This window comes from Bufo bufo, chromosome 2 (genome assembly GCF_905171765.1).
Source record: "Bufo bufo chromosome 2, aBufBuf1.1, whole genome shotgun sequence".
Taxonomy (NCBI): domain Eukaryota; kingdom Metazoa; phylum Chordata; class Amphibia; order Anura; family Bufonidae; genus Bufo; species Bufo bufo.
In genome coordinates this window covers 670,599,136-670,615,343 of record NC_053390.1, presented here as the reverse complement: position 1 = coordinate 670,615,343, position 16,208 = coordinate 670,599,136, and the positions used below count along the sequence as shown (strand labels likewise).

Below are 16,208 nucleotides of genomic sequence, written 5' to 3'. Positions count from 1 at the left end.
TGTGTACCTTAGGTTTGTGGGTGCAGGAACCCACCCTCGGAGCCACTTGGGAATGACTGGCCGAAAACCCTACGAAATGATCCCTCTTCCTCCTCCTCCTCCTCCTGTGCTACATCCTCTTCCATCATCGCCATGATCATTTTTTCAAGGAGGCATAGAAGTGGGATAGTAACGCTGAGAACGGCGTTATCGGCACTGGCCATGTTGGTGGAGTACTCGAAATAGCGCAACAAGGAACACAGGTCTCGCATGGAGGCCCAGTCATTGGTGGTGAAGTGGTGCTATTCCGCCGAGCGACTCACCCGTGCGTGCTGCAGCTGAAACTCCACTATCGCCTGCTGCTGCTCGCACAGTCTGGCCAGCATGTGCAAGGTGGAGTTCCACCTTGTGGGCACGTCGCATATGAGGCGGTGAGCGGGGAGGCCGAAGTTACACTGCAGCGCTGACAGGCGAGCATCTGCAGGGTGAGAATGCAGAAAGCGCGCACAGACGGCCAGCACTTTATGCAGCAGCTCTAACATGTCGGGGTAATCTTTAAGGAATCTCTGCACCACCAAATTCAGCACATGCGCCAGGCAAGGGTTGTGCGTCAAAGCGGCTAGTCCCAGAGCTGCTACGAGATTTCGCCCATTATCGCACACCACCAGGCCGGGCTTGAGGCTGACTGGCACAAACCACTCATCGGTCTGTTGTTCAAGGCCCGTCCACAGCTTCTGCGCGGTGTGGTGTTTGTCCCCCAAACAGATAAGTTTTAAAACTGTCTGCTGTCATTTACCCCTGGCTATGCTTAAGTTGGTGGTGAAGGTGTTACGCTGACCGGATGAGGAGCTGGTAGAGGATGAGGAAGCAGAGTAGGAGGAGGAAGCAACAGGAGGCAAACTGAAGCGCCCTGCAATCCTCGGTGGTGGAAGGACATGCGTCAAACTGCTATTCGCCTCAGGCCCAGCCGCCACTGAAATTTACAAGGTGTGCTGTTATGGAGATATAACGGCCCTGACCGTGCTTACTGGTTCTCGTATCCGTAGTCAGGTGCACCTTGCCACAGATGGCGTCGCGCAGTGCACACCTGATTTTGTCCCCTACTTGTTTGTTTGTGAAGGGATGGCTCGCCTTGAAAAGTAGTGGCGGCTGGGCACGACGTACTGTGGGACAGCCACCACCATAAGGCCTTTAAAACTATCCGTCTTTACCAGACGGAATGACAGCATTTCAAAGGCCAGTAATTTAGAAATGCTGGCATTCAGGGCTAGGGATCGCGGGTGGGTAGGGGGGTACTTCCTCTTCCTCTTCCTCACCAGCGTTTGGTATATGGAGAGCTGAACTCTTCCGTGGGACATTGTGGAGATGCTTGGTGACCCAGGTGGTGGTGTTGCTGGCAGATCCTCTGTATGTGGGGTGCCAGGTGGCACTGTCACTCCAGAGGTGGATGAAGAGGCCGCGACTGCAGCAGAAGAGGAAGCAGGAGGAGCCAGAGACCTTTCTTGGTTTTTGAGGTGTCTTCTCCACTGCAGCTCGTACTTTGCACTTAAATGCCTTGTCATGCAGGTTGTGCTCAGGTTGAGAACGTTTATGCCTCGCCTCAGGCTCTGATTGCACAGCATGCAAACCATTTGTGTCTTGTCATCAGCACATTGTTTGAAGAACTGCCACACCAGGGAACTCCGTAGGAGCTGGCTTTGGTGTGCTCGGTCCCTTGCTGCGGTGAGCAGTAGGAGGCGTACTGTCTAGAGGAGGGGCGCTCCGCTTTTGCACCCTGCTCCCTCTTCGGCTGTGCTGGTGGCTCTGTGTGACCACCGCCTCTTCCTCCGATCTACATCGGTCACTCGCATGACCTTGATTCTATGTCGGGTCGAGGGCCTCATCGGTCTCCACATCATCTTCCACCCAGTCTTCACCCCTGACTTCCTTGTCTGTCTGCACACTTTCGAAAGCCCCAGCAGTTGGCACCTGTGTTTCATCTTCATCCGAGACGTGCTGCGATGGTCCTCCCATGTACTCATCTTGAAAAATAAGTGGTTGGGCATCGGTGCACTCAATCTCTTCCACTTCTGGGGCAGGGCTAGGTGGATGGCCCTGGGAAACCCTGCTAACAGAGTCATCAAAAACAGAAGAGACTGCTGCATGACTTGGGGCTTAGACTGCTTGGCTGATTTGCAAGGGGGTGAGGTGAAAGACTGATGGACATCGGCTGCAGGTGCCAACTGTGGTCTTTCAGCAGGAGACTGGGTGGGAGACAATGTGAAGGAACTGGATCCACTGTCAGCAACCCAATCTACTATCGCCTGTACTTGTTGAGGCCTCACCATTCGTAGAGCAGCATTAGGCCCGACCAAATACCGCTGCAGGTTTTGTCGCCTACTCGCACCTGAGGAAGGGGTTTCACTTGTGCGTGTAGCTGGCACAGATCGACCACATCCTCTCCCTGCAACAGGAGCTCCACCAGCAGCACCATGACCTGGGCCACGTCCCTTATTTACACTCTCCTCATATTTTTTTTAATTTAGTATCTTGCAATAAATGGGTGTTTAATTAATAGTAAAAAAAGAACGACAGTATGTAAAAGGGTTTATCTCACACGGCCTGAACCAGACTAGGCCTCAATTAAAGATTTATTTGCATAAAATGGCTGTATTTCAAATGCCTGATTCAAACCCCTGCATGTAGGAGGGTATCTCACACGGTCTGAACCTGTGTAGGCCTGAAGTAAATATATCTTTGCACAAAAAGGCTGTATTTCAAATGCCTAATTCAAACCCCTGTATGTATAGTGGGGATCACAAAAGCCCTGAATCAGTGTAGGCCTGAAGTAAATATATTTTTGCACAAAAAGACTGTATTTCAAATGCCTAATTCAAACCCCTGTATGTATAGTGGGGATCACAAACGCCCAGAATTAGTGTAGGCCTGAAGTAAATATATCTTTGCACAAAAAGGCTGTATTTCAAATGGCTGTATTTCAAATGCCTAATTCAAACCCCTGTATGTAGAGGTAGTATCTCAGAGGGACTGAACCTCTGTAGGCCTGAAGTAAATATATCTTTGCACAAAATGGCTGTATTTCAAATGCCTGATTCAAACCCCTGTATGTAGGGGGGTATCTCACACGATCAGAACCAGTGTAGGCCTGAAGTAAATATATCTTTGCACAAAAAGGCTGTATTTCAAAAGGCTATATTTTAAATGCTTGATTCAAACCCCTGTATGTAGGGGGGTATCTCACACGGTCTGAACCTGTGTAGGCCTGAAGTAAATATATCTTTGCACAAAGGCTGTATTTCAAATGACTGTATTTCAAATGCCTGAGTAAAACCCCTGTATGTATAGTGGGGATCACAAACGCCCTGATTCAGTGTAGGCCTGAAGTAAATATATCTTTGCACAAAAAGGCTGTATTTCAAATGGCTGTATTTCAAATGCCTGATTCAAACCCCTGTATGTAGGGGGTATCTCACACGGTCTGAATCTGTGTAGGCCTGAAGTAAATATATCTTTGCACAAAAAGGCTGCATTTCAAATGACTATTTCAAATGCCTAATTCAAACCCCTGTATGTATAGTGGGGATCACAAACGCCCCGAATCAGTGTAGGCCTGAAGTAAATATGTCTTTGCACAAAAAGGCTGTATTTAAAATGGCTGTATTTCTTTTTTTTTTTATTAGAAATTTTTATTTAAAGAACATAACGTAACAAGGTACATACATTGGTATCTTGAACATCAAGCATGACGTTGAAGTTGTACATTATATGATTCATTCCATACTAAAATGAACACTAATGACATAAGAAGGCATATACAGTGGTTCAATATAATTGTGTTCCTGGTCACGCGTTGTTTATACATCCAACATTGTAAAATGCAACAGAGTAAATTTAACAGAGTCAATTTATAGGTCATCCCAGCTATCAGAGGTGATGTGAGTTTCTCTATATATTAATCAGGGTGTCAAAATTCGTGCCATAAACGCCAATGCTTTTGGAATTTGCTATGGTTGCGGGCTTCCCAGGAGGAAAGTTCTTCAAATCTGTACAATTGGTCAATTTTTTATTTCCATTGTTCAAGAAGGGGGGGGGGATGGAAGTTGATAACCAATATTTTGGCACTAGGAGGCGGGCTGCTATCAGTAGCTGTTTGAAAAGGAAGGGAGGAGAGGGTGGCTTTATATGGCCATCTAGATTAAGTAATGCCATCAGAGGGGACAACTGTACTTTAGTGTGACAAATTTGGTTGCTTACATCAAAGATTTCTTTCCACCATTTATTGATTATAGGGCACATCCACCATATATGAAGGAACGTTCCTTTATCTTTGAGGCATCTCCAACATTTATCTGTAGCTGTATCCCAATACAGAGAGGTCACATCTGGCGTTTTGTACCACCTAGTTAAAATTTTGTAACCGTTCTCCTGTATACGTACACAGCGGGATCACCTATGAGGAGATAAAAGTATATCTGGTAAAGTATATAATGGAAAGTCTCGGCCTAGATATTTTTCCCAATGTCTAATGAACACCGGTTTAATGAGCATAGAGGGATTGTTCAGTTTTTTTATATAATTGTGAGATTAGCCTTTTTGGGGGGTTAGGGTTAGTTATAAGTGATTCAAACCAAACTAATGTTCGACACCAATCAAAAGGAACCTTCCTCTGGAATCCAATGCTCACCCCCCCAGATGCAGCAGAATCACCTCCACAATGATACCTCTGGGGGTAGTTGGAGAAGGATAAGTTAGGATAGTGATTAAATTTGAAGTGTGTTTCCTGAAGGAGAAGGACACTGGCTCCAGATTTGCGTAGCAATGTGAAGACCTGGCTCCTCTTAGAAGGGGAGTTAAAGCCCTTAACATTAAAAGACGCAAATGATAGATCAACCATAACGTCTGTTGTAAAGGGGATTACCTTGTCGAAGCCAGGTCCCCCTCCAGGAAGTCAGTTTTTGAATGCATCCGCTTTGAGAGATCTGGGAGGGTGAGGTAGGAGCTAGAGGTGTTCTTAGTGTTGTCATTTGCATAGGAATGGAGAAGACCAGTACCTTAAACATAAAGCAAACAAAAAAACTTGTAACTAAAAAATAAACTTTTGAGTAACAAAACCCATTAATGGGTCATTCTGAAAAGTTAAAGTAAGGATTGCAAGGGGGGGAAATGGTTTATAAACCCTATTGTGACCCTCACAGCACTAGAGGAAGCCTCAACAGTGAGGCATATCGACAGAGTGATAGAAAATTATTAATGGAAGGAGGGGGAGGGGTATATGAGGAATTACAGGGTAAGGTGAGCGAGGGTGGGTAGCAACCATCTATGAAGAATCGATGGAGTACAGATGGTTTAGATGAATAGTGGGAGGAAGGAAAGACACAGAAAAGATAAGGAGAGGAGTTCGTAAGTTGTCAAATCATTTCTGACGCTCAGGTTACAGCATTAAAACCAGGTTCTACGGCGTCATCTGTGCGGTCCTCCGCTTGAACCTCTGAGACTTCGGAGTGCGCGGTGGCTCAAAGGGTGAGATCTTCGGTACTTCAGGTAGATCCGTCAAGTCCTGGTATAGTTCCCAATTTTCTAGGCGGCTCTAATGGTTTGGGCTTAGGTCTCAAAGCCCTGTGTGCCCGTTGCACGATTATTTCCGTCTGTTGGTCTGGGCCCAGAACGGAGCTGCAGATCGCCTTAACCGCCGCAGGGATGTCCGATGCCAAGACAGATACGGGTATTCCCCTGAAGCACAAGTTGTTTCTGCGCCCTCTATTCTCCTGATCCTCCAAAGCATTATGGAGATCGTTCAGGTAGTTGCGACATTTCTGTAAGGAGGTAGCGGTTGCTGACTGGTGATCCAGGACCGCAGCTTGGCGAGTTTCCAGGGCTACAACCCTGTTTCCTATCTGATGAACATCGTGGCGAAGGGCTGTTAATTCGCTCAAAATTGTCTCCATAGCCTTGCTGAGCGATTGCTTTAGGAAGCGGCGAGTAATCGGGAGAGCCGTTTTGCAATGAGAGTCCTCTGTATCACTCTCTCCCTCGGAGACTTTAGTGGAGCGTTCGCTCACCTTATGAGATGGAGTCGGCGCCATCTTAGTTTCTCTGGCCGCAACAGTGGCGGCAGCCTTTTTTATGAATTTGTCCATATCTCCACTGCTATTCAGAGGTTTGATGGCACTAGGGTTATCTCCGGCCCTGGGGTGACCAATCTTGACCATTGTCACGTCTGTCTGCTTGCTTTAGCTGGTGCTGTGTAGGATTTAGTACGGAGAGCTACTGACTATGCGGCCATCACAGTCCGGCGCTAGCTCCGCCCCCAAAAATGGCTGTATTTCAATTGCCTGATTCAAACCCCTGTATGTAGGGGGGTATCTCACACGGTCTGAACCTGTGTAGGCCTGAAGTAAATATATCTTTGCACAAAAAGGCTGTATTTCAAATGACTGTATTTCAAATGCCTAATTCAAACCCCTGTATGTATAGTGGGGATCAAACGCCCTGAATCAGTGTAGGCCTGAAGTAAATATATCTTTGCACAAAAAGGCTGTATTTAAAATGGCTGTATTTCAAAATGGCTAATTCAAACCCCTGTATGTAGAGGTGGTATCTCACAGGGCCTGAACCTCTGTAGGCCTGAATTCAATAAATGGCGGTATTTAAAATCTCTGAATGTAACCCAAATGTATTAAGGGTGTATCTCACAATGACATCTGCATCAAAGGCTGCCAACTAAATTTTTGGAGCCCAAATGACTGTTTGTTTAACAACTGAATTTGACAGCAATATATAAGCCTGTAATTTCACACGTGCTGATGCTGCAAGGCCTGAAAATAGTGTTTTTTGTCAAATAAGTGTATTTTTCAAACCCCAGAAATTGATGGGTGTATTTCTAGCTTAAATTGCACACTGACTAATACAGATGTTGTAGATTGCCCAAAAAGTTTTTTTTTTGCTAACAGAATATGAATGCTGTATATATTAAACTTGAATTTAACACTTGCAGATCTGGCAAATACTGTTTTTTGAAAAAAAGAAATGTGTCTTTCAAACCCCAGAAAATTATGGGTGTATTTCTCGCTTAAATTGCACACTGACTAATTCAAATGTTGTAGTTTGACCGAAAAAAATGGTGATTTGCAATGTCCCAAAAGCTCAGATGCAGTGCTAGTGCACTGAGCATGCATAAAATGGCCGCCGCCACCCACCTATCTAACAGAATTCTAAAAGTTAGTATTTTTGGTCAATGAGCTCAGGGCAGGGTAAAACGATAGTGCCCTGAACCCACACAACTATTTGTCTGTAGATCGCTGAGTTAGATTCTCTCCTATGCTCTCCCTGAAATCACAAGTCCAGCAGCATCCTCTCCCTACACTTGTAACAGCAGAGTGACGTGCAGCGCTACGTGACTGAAGCTTATATAGAGCCTGGGTCACATGCTGCTCTGGCCAATCACAGCCATGCCATTAGTAGACATGGCTATGATGGCCTCTTGGGGCAAGTAGTATGACGCTTGTTGATTGGCTGCTGTGCAGCCTTTCAAAAAGCACCAAGAAAGAACCGCCAAACACCGAACCGTACCCTAACTTTTACAAAAATGTTCGGGTTTGGGTCCGGGGTCCAAAAATCCTAAAGTTCGGTACGAACCCGAACTTTACAGTTCGGGTTCGCTCAACCCTAGTGGTCTCCTAACAAAATTGTATCTGCTAGGGGCCCCACCAATAACTAGAACAGGGACTCTGAGTTTTCATGTTTAAATAGAGCAATAGTTACACATCAGAGCTGCCACTTTATTTTAACTCAATGGTACTGCCAAAGATAGCCAAGTACAAGCACTCAACTGTATCTTTAGAGTTCAGTGCAATGGCAGTGCACCTTCGTGATGCAGCTACATTCAAATGGGGGAATGCAGAGCCCCAGTTCTTTTTATGGGGGCTCCAACATTTGGACCATCCCCTAATTTTTGAATGAGGGATACATTTTTATCGTGGGATAACCGATTTAAGTAATATTTCCAGAACTGTTTCTATATTGAAAATCTTAATGTCATTTTAATATTGAGTGTTTCTCAAATTTAAGTCAAGTAAGTCAACTTGTGTTTTCTTGAAATTCAACTTGTTACCTGAAGAAAATTGTATTGTTATTTTAGATGTTAGATAAGTTAGAGGTATCAGAAAAGGGATGAGCAAATATGATGATGTAGTCCTTGTGACATAAATGTGCGCCAAATTTAAATATAAATCATCTTGAAGTGGTCTATGATGTTAGATGTATTAAAAAAAGATTTCATTTACTTGGCAATAACAAATATACAAATAATGATTTCATGTTTATTAATACTGATCCAGTACTTTGTGACTAAGAAAATGTGGTATTTGAATATGTAAATGTTATCAAATCTTAGGAATCGTTTAAAAATGCTGTCTATGGCTCTCCAGAAAGGAAACACAGTAAACACATTGGGGGACATTTATAAATAATGGTGTAATTTGTACCAAAAAAATACTAAAATTACACATCAAAAGTGTTGATTTATTTCACCACATATATCCAAAAGGTGCACACCACTTTTAAAATGTGACTTTTTAAAATATAAACCTGATTATCCGCCTATTTTATTTTATTTGCGACATTTTAACACCAATGGCACTAAAATGCGACTTTTTTAAACCAAAATGCGTCATTTCAGCCAGACCACACTGGAGACTTTAGAAACATATTTGCGACTTTTGAAGTATATTTGCGATATTTCTTGTGGTAAATTGCGACTTTTGTTGGATGTCAATTCACTGACAAAACCCTGCAGATTTATATTAGAAAAAATAATTGTGTCCTGTTTTAATAATTACCTTGTTTTTTGTTATTGTTTTGTACCTTGTTATTTATTATTTTTTTTATTTTTATAAATGTGACTTTGACAAAAAGCAGCATCTTCATTCCATAAATGTGACTTTTTGCACAAACCACCACCACATAAGCTGGCTAAATTGTCTGCAACAATTTGAGCCATTTCTGCCGATAAGAGGATGATAAATGAGGCAAAATGTGTGCCAATTTGATAGCCTTCTCCACTTTGACATTTATGATACATTTCTGACGTGATGCATTCTTTATGGCAAACATTCTGGAGAAAACAGTTGATATATTTGGTGCAAATTAAAACACCATTTTTTTGGGTGCATTTTACGCTATAATTCTGGTGCAACATGCTTAGTAAATGTCCCCCATTGTATTTTTTTTTTTTTTTTCTATAAAGACTGGAGAGCATAGACTTGACAAACTTAAACATTACTGATATGTAACACCTTCCAAATTTACTAAAAGCATTTTTACTCAAATGTAGTTTTCTGAAAGCATTCATGTATAATCAGGTTAAAAGCTGATGAATCAAGCAGTGTAAAATGATATAAAATTACCCATAAAAAACTTGCCTGATTATTTCCAACTACATATAAATGCATTTTGACTTCTGAACATTAAAAACTGGGTTTCTCATGTGTTAGTAAATCCAGTACATTTTGTAAAACATTAACATAACACATTAGAAATAAACTAATAGTTTATCACTGGTGTTACTACAGTGCTGTGGAAACGCAATGGTATCGCACCCCATAGATTAATAAATGATCTAAATCCAAAACAATGTATCTCTGATAACTAATACCTATCTGATAAAGCTAAATGTCCAGATGGCTTTCAAATGCCGGTATATAAGTGGAAAAAATAGAAGAAGACAACCAGCTGTACAGACATGCATGTGCTTTCCACATCCATATGTCCGTTCCGCAAAAAGATAGAACATATCCTATTCTTGACCACAAATGAGAATTCAGGACCCATTGAAGTCAATAAGTCCTCAAACAAATGCATGCAAAACGGACGTTATCTGCAAAATACATATGGTCATGTGAATGCACCTTTATACAAAGATCGGACAGTAATTAAATAAATGGTCTATACAGTGGTCAGAGTTTATATTTACTAGTCAGGAAAATATTAACTATGGCAATCAGATTAGTAGCTCATACCACAGTGAGATATGTAGTAGATACAACACCAAGGTTCTGTACCAGAAGATCACACCGAGAAGCGGGCATCAAATCTTTTGTAGTAGCACCATTAGTAGTAATTGTGTGATGTAGTTGTGTCATTTCCTCCAAGTGGTTCATGACAGTATGACATATTTTGCCATAGTCATCTGAGCCTTCAGTTTGGCCTTATAAAAGACAATGATAGATATGTAGCAACCCTGCTCTTAAAAACCTTGCTCTCTTTTTTAGAGTAAAAAACACAGTTTGGGGCAAATAACGTTTCATATGTAAGGCCAAAAAGCTGAATGTTCAGTTTTTGATAGTAAGACTTTAACTCAGTTATCATGCTGCACAAGATAAATGTTTAACCACTTGCCATCCGGGCCATTTGCCCCCTTCCTGACCAGGCCTAATTTTGCAAAACTGACATATCTCACTTTATGTGGTAATAACTTTGGAACGCCTTTACTTATCCAAGTCATTCAGAGATTGTTTTCTCGTGACACATTGTACTTCATGATAGTCATAAATTTGAGTCAAAATATTTCACCTTTATTTATGAAAAAATCCCTAATTTACCAAAAATTTTGAAAAATTCGCAATTTTCTAAATTTCAATTTCTCTGCTTTTAAAACAGAAAGTGATACCTCATAAAATATTTATTACTTAACATTCCCCATATGTCTACTTTATGTTGGCATCATTTTGGAAATGTCATTTTATTTTTTTAGGACGTTAGAAGGCTTAGAAGTTTAGAAGCAATTCTTCAAATTTTTAAGAAAATTGCCAAAACCCACTTTTTAAGGACCAGTTCAGGTCTGAAGTCAATTTGTGGGGCCTACATAGTGGATACCCCCATAAATGACCCCATTGTAGAAACTACACCCCTCAAGTTACTTAAAACCGATTTTACAAACTTTGTTAACCCTTTAGGCGTTCCACAAGAATTAATGGAAAATAGAGATACAATTTCAAAATTTCACTTTTTTGGCAGATTTTCCATTTTAATAATTTTTTTCCAGTTACAAAGCAAGGGTTAACAGCCAAACCAAACTCAATAGTTATGGCCCTGATCTGTAGTTTACAGAAACACCCCACATGTGGTCATAAACTGATGTTTGGGCACACGGCAGGGCGCAGAAGAAAAGGAACTCCACATGGTTTTTAGATGCCATGTCCCATTTGAAGCCCCCTGATGCACCCTTTACAGTAGAAACTCCCAAGAAGTGACCCCATTTTGGAAACTAGGGGATAAGGTGCCAGTTTAATTGCTACTATTTTTGGGTACATATGAATTGTTGATTATTCATTATAAAACTTTATGGGGCAAGGTGACCAAAAAAATTGGTTGTTTTAGCACAGTTTCTATTTATTTATTTTTACAGCGTTCACCTGAGGGGTTCAGTCAAGTGACATTTTTATAGAGCAGATTGTTACGGATGTGGCGATATCTAATATGTATACTTTTTCTTATTTATTAAAGTTTTACACAATAATAGCATTTTTGAAACAAAAAAATTATGTTTTAATGTGTTCATGTTCTGAGAGCTATAGTTTTTTTATTTTTTGAGAGATTTTCTTATGTTGGGGCTCATTTTTTGCGGGATGAGGTGATGGTTTTATTGGTACCATTTTGTGGGACATACGCGTTTTTGATCACTTTGTGTGGCACTTTTTGTGATTTAAGGTGACAAAAATTGCTTGTTTTGACACAGGTTTTTTTTTTTTTTTTTACAGTGTTCACCCGACGGGTTAGGTCATGTGATATTTTTATAGAGCTGGTTTTTCGGACGCAGCAATACCAAATATGTCTATTTTATTTTATGTTTTCTATTTTTAACATATTTTTTTTATTCCTTACTTGGGGAATTATTTTTTTTACATGTGAAACCTTTTTTTTTATTTTATTTTTTCAACCCTTTATTTTTTATTTTTTTATTTTACACTTTTAGTCTATGGGTGGACGGGAGGTGGTTAAGTGTCAAAGGTCCCTCTACTACATGTGTAACATTTTAGTATCGTAAGGGCTTGTCCACATAAGCGTAAGGGCTCCGTACCGGTGCTGTGGTCCGCAATGCATGGGCACTAACCGTGGGCCAGCCGCATGCGGATCGCAGACCCATTCACTTTAATGGGGTCCGCGATCCATTTTTTCCGCAAAAAGATAGAGCAAGTTCTATCTTTTTGAAGTGTGGAGGCATAGAACCCCCCGGAGGCACTCCGTAGTGCTTCTGTGGGGTTCCGTGCTTCCATTCCGTTCCACATCTCCGAATTTGCGGACCCATTCAAGTCATATGAAATGCACACGGCCGGTGCCCCATGTATGCGGGCCACAATATGGCAACGGAGGGGCAACGGCCGTGTGAATGAGCCCTAATACTGATGTTTTTCTTTTAAAGTAATATAAAAGGTTTACGGTTTGTGATATAACATTACTACATTATATGTAACAAAACTAAATATTTCAGATTCTGTACAAAACCAGCTATTGATATTTGTAGTCCCTGTGATATATGATTAACATGAAATACATTCTCATGGTAATATGTTTCTTTTTTTAAAGGTCTTGGGATTGGAAACTTGTTTTACGTGTTTAATGAAGATGGTATAAAAGTAATCCAACCTGTAGAATGTGAATATCAGAGACATATTAGGACCATTGAGAAAATATTTGGAACCCAGGTAAGCTAAATAAGTAACTGTGTGATCAAAATAGTATATAAATGTGAATATGTAGAGATATAAAGTCATACATTTGTTATAAATGAAAAAATACAAAACACAACTGAAAAAGTGATATAAAAAGGAACTGACACACTGGTCTTATAAATTCAAGTTGATCTTTTATTGTATTCTATCCCAGAAATAATCAAATCTCCTGCCATGACTTGATGCTATTCATAAAAAAAAAAAATGCATACACAGCTACATTATATGCAGTACAAAATCCTAAATCATAAAAAGAAAAATAACAGTCATTGCTATATGTAATGACACTGAGTGGTTTGCAGAAATTGACTTCAGCTTCAGCAGTCACTTCTTCCAAATCCTAATCAATGGCTCTTGGTACTCAGATATTTCCAGGACTTGAGTAGAGCAGAATTATGTAACAACCAGAAGATCACAAGGAAAGACGTACAAAGCATCTATCAGATAGCAGACTGAAGGAGGAAATGACATACCCCAAACAGGAGACACTCTCCACCTCAAACTCACATTTCTCCATTTTAGCAATGAAACAATTGTCTTTCAGCTTAAAGGAGATAGGAAACAACACGTTATCACTCACTAAGGGCTCATACGCACAAACTTATTTTCTTTCCGTTTCCGTTCCTTTTTTTTTTGCGGACCGTATGCGGAACCATTCACTTCAATGGGTCCGCAAAAACAGCGGAAGGTACTCTGTGTGCATTCCGTTTCCATATTTCTGTATTTCCGTTCCGCAAAAAAGTAGTGCATGTCCTATTATTGTCCGCAAATCACGGTCCGAGGCCCCATTCAAATCAATGGGTCCGCAAACAATACGAAACGCACACGGAACACATCCGTGTGTCATCCGTATTTTGGGGATCCATACTGTAGAAATGCTGTACCCAGCCCATATTGCACATGTGTTTGGTGATTAATAAGTTACTGTTTCTGATCAGCAAAAAACGGATCGCATACGGAAACCATACGGATATGTTTTGTGGAATAACGGAACAGGACTTAAATCAGAGAAAAAAAAACAGATCCGTGAAAAACAGACCGCAAAACAACGGTCGTGTGTATGAGCCCTAATAGTGAATTTTTATCTGTAATGCCCCGTGTTCCTGGGACATTTCCGACTGTGTTGGTTCCCTATCCTGATTATATCATCTAAATGGGAGGTGTGGCAAGGCTTGTAAGGCTCTGTTCTGTAGACACAACATCATCAATGACCTTCCTCTAAGGGCTCATGCACACGACAGTATTTTGCGTTCAGTATACTGGCCGTTTTTTTAGCTCAGTATGCGGTACATATACTGAAGCATTCATTTCAATGGTTCAGCAAAAAATACTGAAGTGTCTCCGTGTGCATTGCGTTTCAGTATTTCCGTACCGTGAAAAGATAGAACATGTCCTATTCTTGTCCGCAAATCACAGTGCTTGGCTCCATTCAAGTCAATGGATCCGCAAAATAAACGGAACACATACGGAAATGCATCCGTATGTCTTCCGTATCCGTTCTTGCTGAACCATCTATTGAAAATGTTATGCCCAGCCCAATTTTTTCTATGTAATTACTGTATACTGTATATGGCATACGGAAAAACGGAACGGAAAAAAGGAAAGGAAACGGAACCACAACGGAAACAAAAAAACGGAACAACGGATCCGTAAAACACTGAAAAAGCCATATGGTCATGTGCATGAGCCCTAAGGGGAGTGTTGTACTCATTTTTCTGGACACTGCCCTGTAGATGTCAGCAATGGTGCTTTGCTTTAGGATGGGATTTTTCCAGCAGGGAATCAAGCAGAATTGGATCCAGGCTGCCATCAGGAATTTCTGGAATCCATATAGCCAAACCATGCCCCTCCCCCCTTCACTTTTATTTATGCTGTTTACCAATCACCATAAATAATATGTTCACTATATTGTACTGTTTATTATGATTACAAGGATACCAAATAGTGTTTTAGAATATTTAAAGGGGTTGACTCACTTCAGCAAATGGCCTTTATCATGTAGAGAAAGTTAATACAAGGCGCTAATGTATTGTAATTGTCCCTATTGTTTCCTTTGCTGTCTTGATTAATTTTTCCATCCCATATATTCTCATATATCACTTATACATTCTTGGAAAACAGTCAGGGACATTGCAGAGCCCTAAAGGCATTACTGGATTATGGAGGGGCAGCCAAGAATAGCGTAAAATAATTGTATAGGAGGGAGAATGAACTAACAGAAAAGAACTTGTCTCATTGTCTCACAATGGATATTCCTTACCGACGACTTAATACCAGGAATATGGAATCTTACTTATCTTCTAAATAAAGGGGTGACACCTAAATAACACATGTCATTTGATCTTATTCAGTTGCTTTTTGAAAGTCCTAATCTTTAGGTCTTAGTACTCGGGTGTGCTTAGCACTTGAATAGAGCAGAATTGCATAAGAACCGGATGGTCCCAAGGAAACATATAAAGCAGATAATATTTACTGACTAACTGCAATTTTGATTAAATATAGGCGTCACACACGGCCTAGATATCAGTGCTGATTTTCTTCTCACTGGTCACAGCAAGCAGAGTTTGTTTAATACAGAAACTGACTGTCCGCATTACGGACAGTAATTTCCCCCACACAGTAGTGTCCCCCACGCTGCCCCCACACAGTAGTGTCCCCCACGCTGCCCCCACACAGTAGTGTCCCCCACGCTGCCCACCCCACACAGTAGTGTCCCCCACGGTGCCCCCCACACAGTAGTGTCCCCCACGGTGCCCCCCACACAGTAGTGTCCCCCACAGTGCAGTGTCCCCCACATTGCCATCCCTCCCATAATAAATTGCCCCCCCACTGTGTCACACAGTATCCCACCATATTCCCCCCACGTCCTCCTGTGTGCACCCCCCTCATGTCCCCCAAAGTTGCCACATTATAAAATAAAAGTTTGCCCCCACACGTCCTCTGTCCTGTGTGCACCCCGGCCCCCTCATGTCCCCCATTATTGTCCGCATTACGGACAAGGATAGCACTGTTCTATTAGTGGCCAGCTGTTCCGTTCTGCAAAATATGGAATGCACACGGACTTCATCCGTATTTTTTGCGGATCCGATTTTTGCGGACCGCAAAATACATACGGTGGTGTGCATGAGGCCTAAGAGTAATAAATCTAGCAAAAACTGACCCTGAACTGTGAAGTTCAGCTAGACAGCAAAAAAAATCACCCCCTCCAAAAAAAAAAACACAACAATTACAAATATAATACAAACAGGAGACTGTGGACCTACAAACCCTAGGATGGACTCTTGAAGGAAATACACAACATTCGCTATACCCAGCAAACAGGCATAGAAACTAAAGATATTTAAAGGCATAACAATAAGCCCCTCCCAGCACATAAAACAGATTCAGGTGTATAGAAAATGCCTTAAACAAAGTTAGGGCTCATGACCACGAATGTAAGGGCTCTGTGCCCATGCTGTGGACCGCATACGGTGGTTCCGCCATACACGAGTCACCAGCCGT

The 16,208-nt window shown here is 41.5% G+C and overlaps 1 protein-coding gene across 1 annotated transcript in view; it reads left to right on the top strand.

Annotated features, from left to right (window-relative positions):
* The window catches only part of FSTL5 (follistatin like 5), a 966,340-nt gene that overhangs the window by 841,172 nt on the left and 108,960 nt on the right, over positions 1–16,208 (top strand). The window contains 1 exon segment of the mRNA XM_040418623.1: positions 12,562–12,680. Coding sequence (XP_040274557.1) covers positions 12,562–12,680 — 119 coding nt within the window.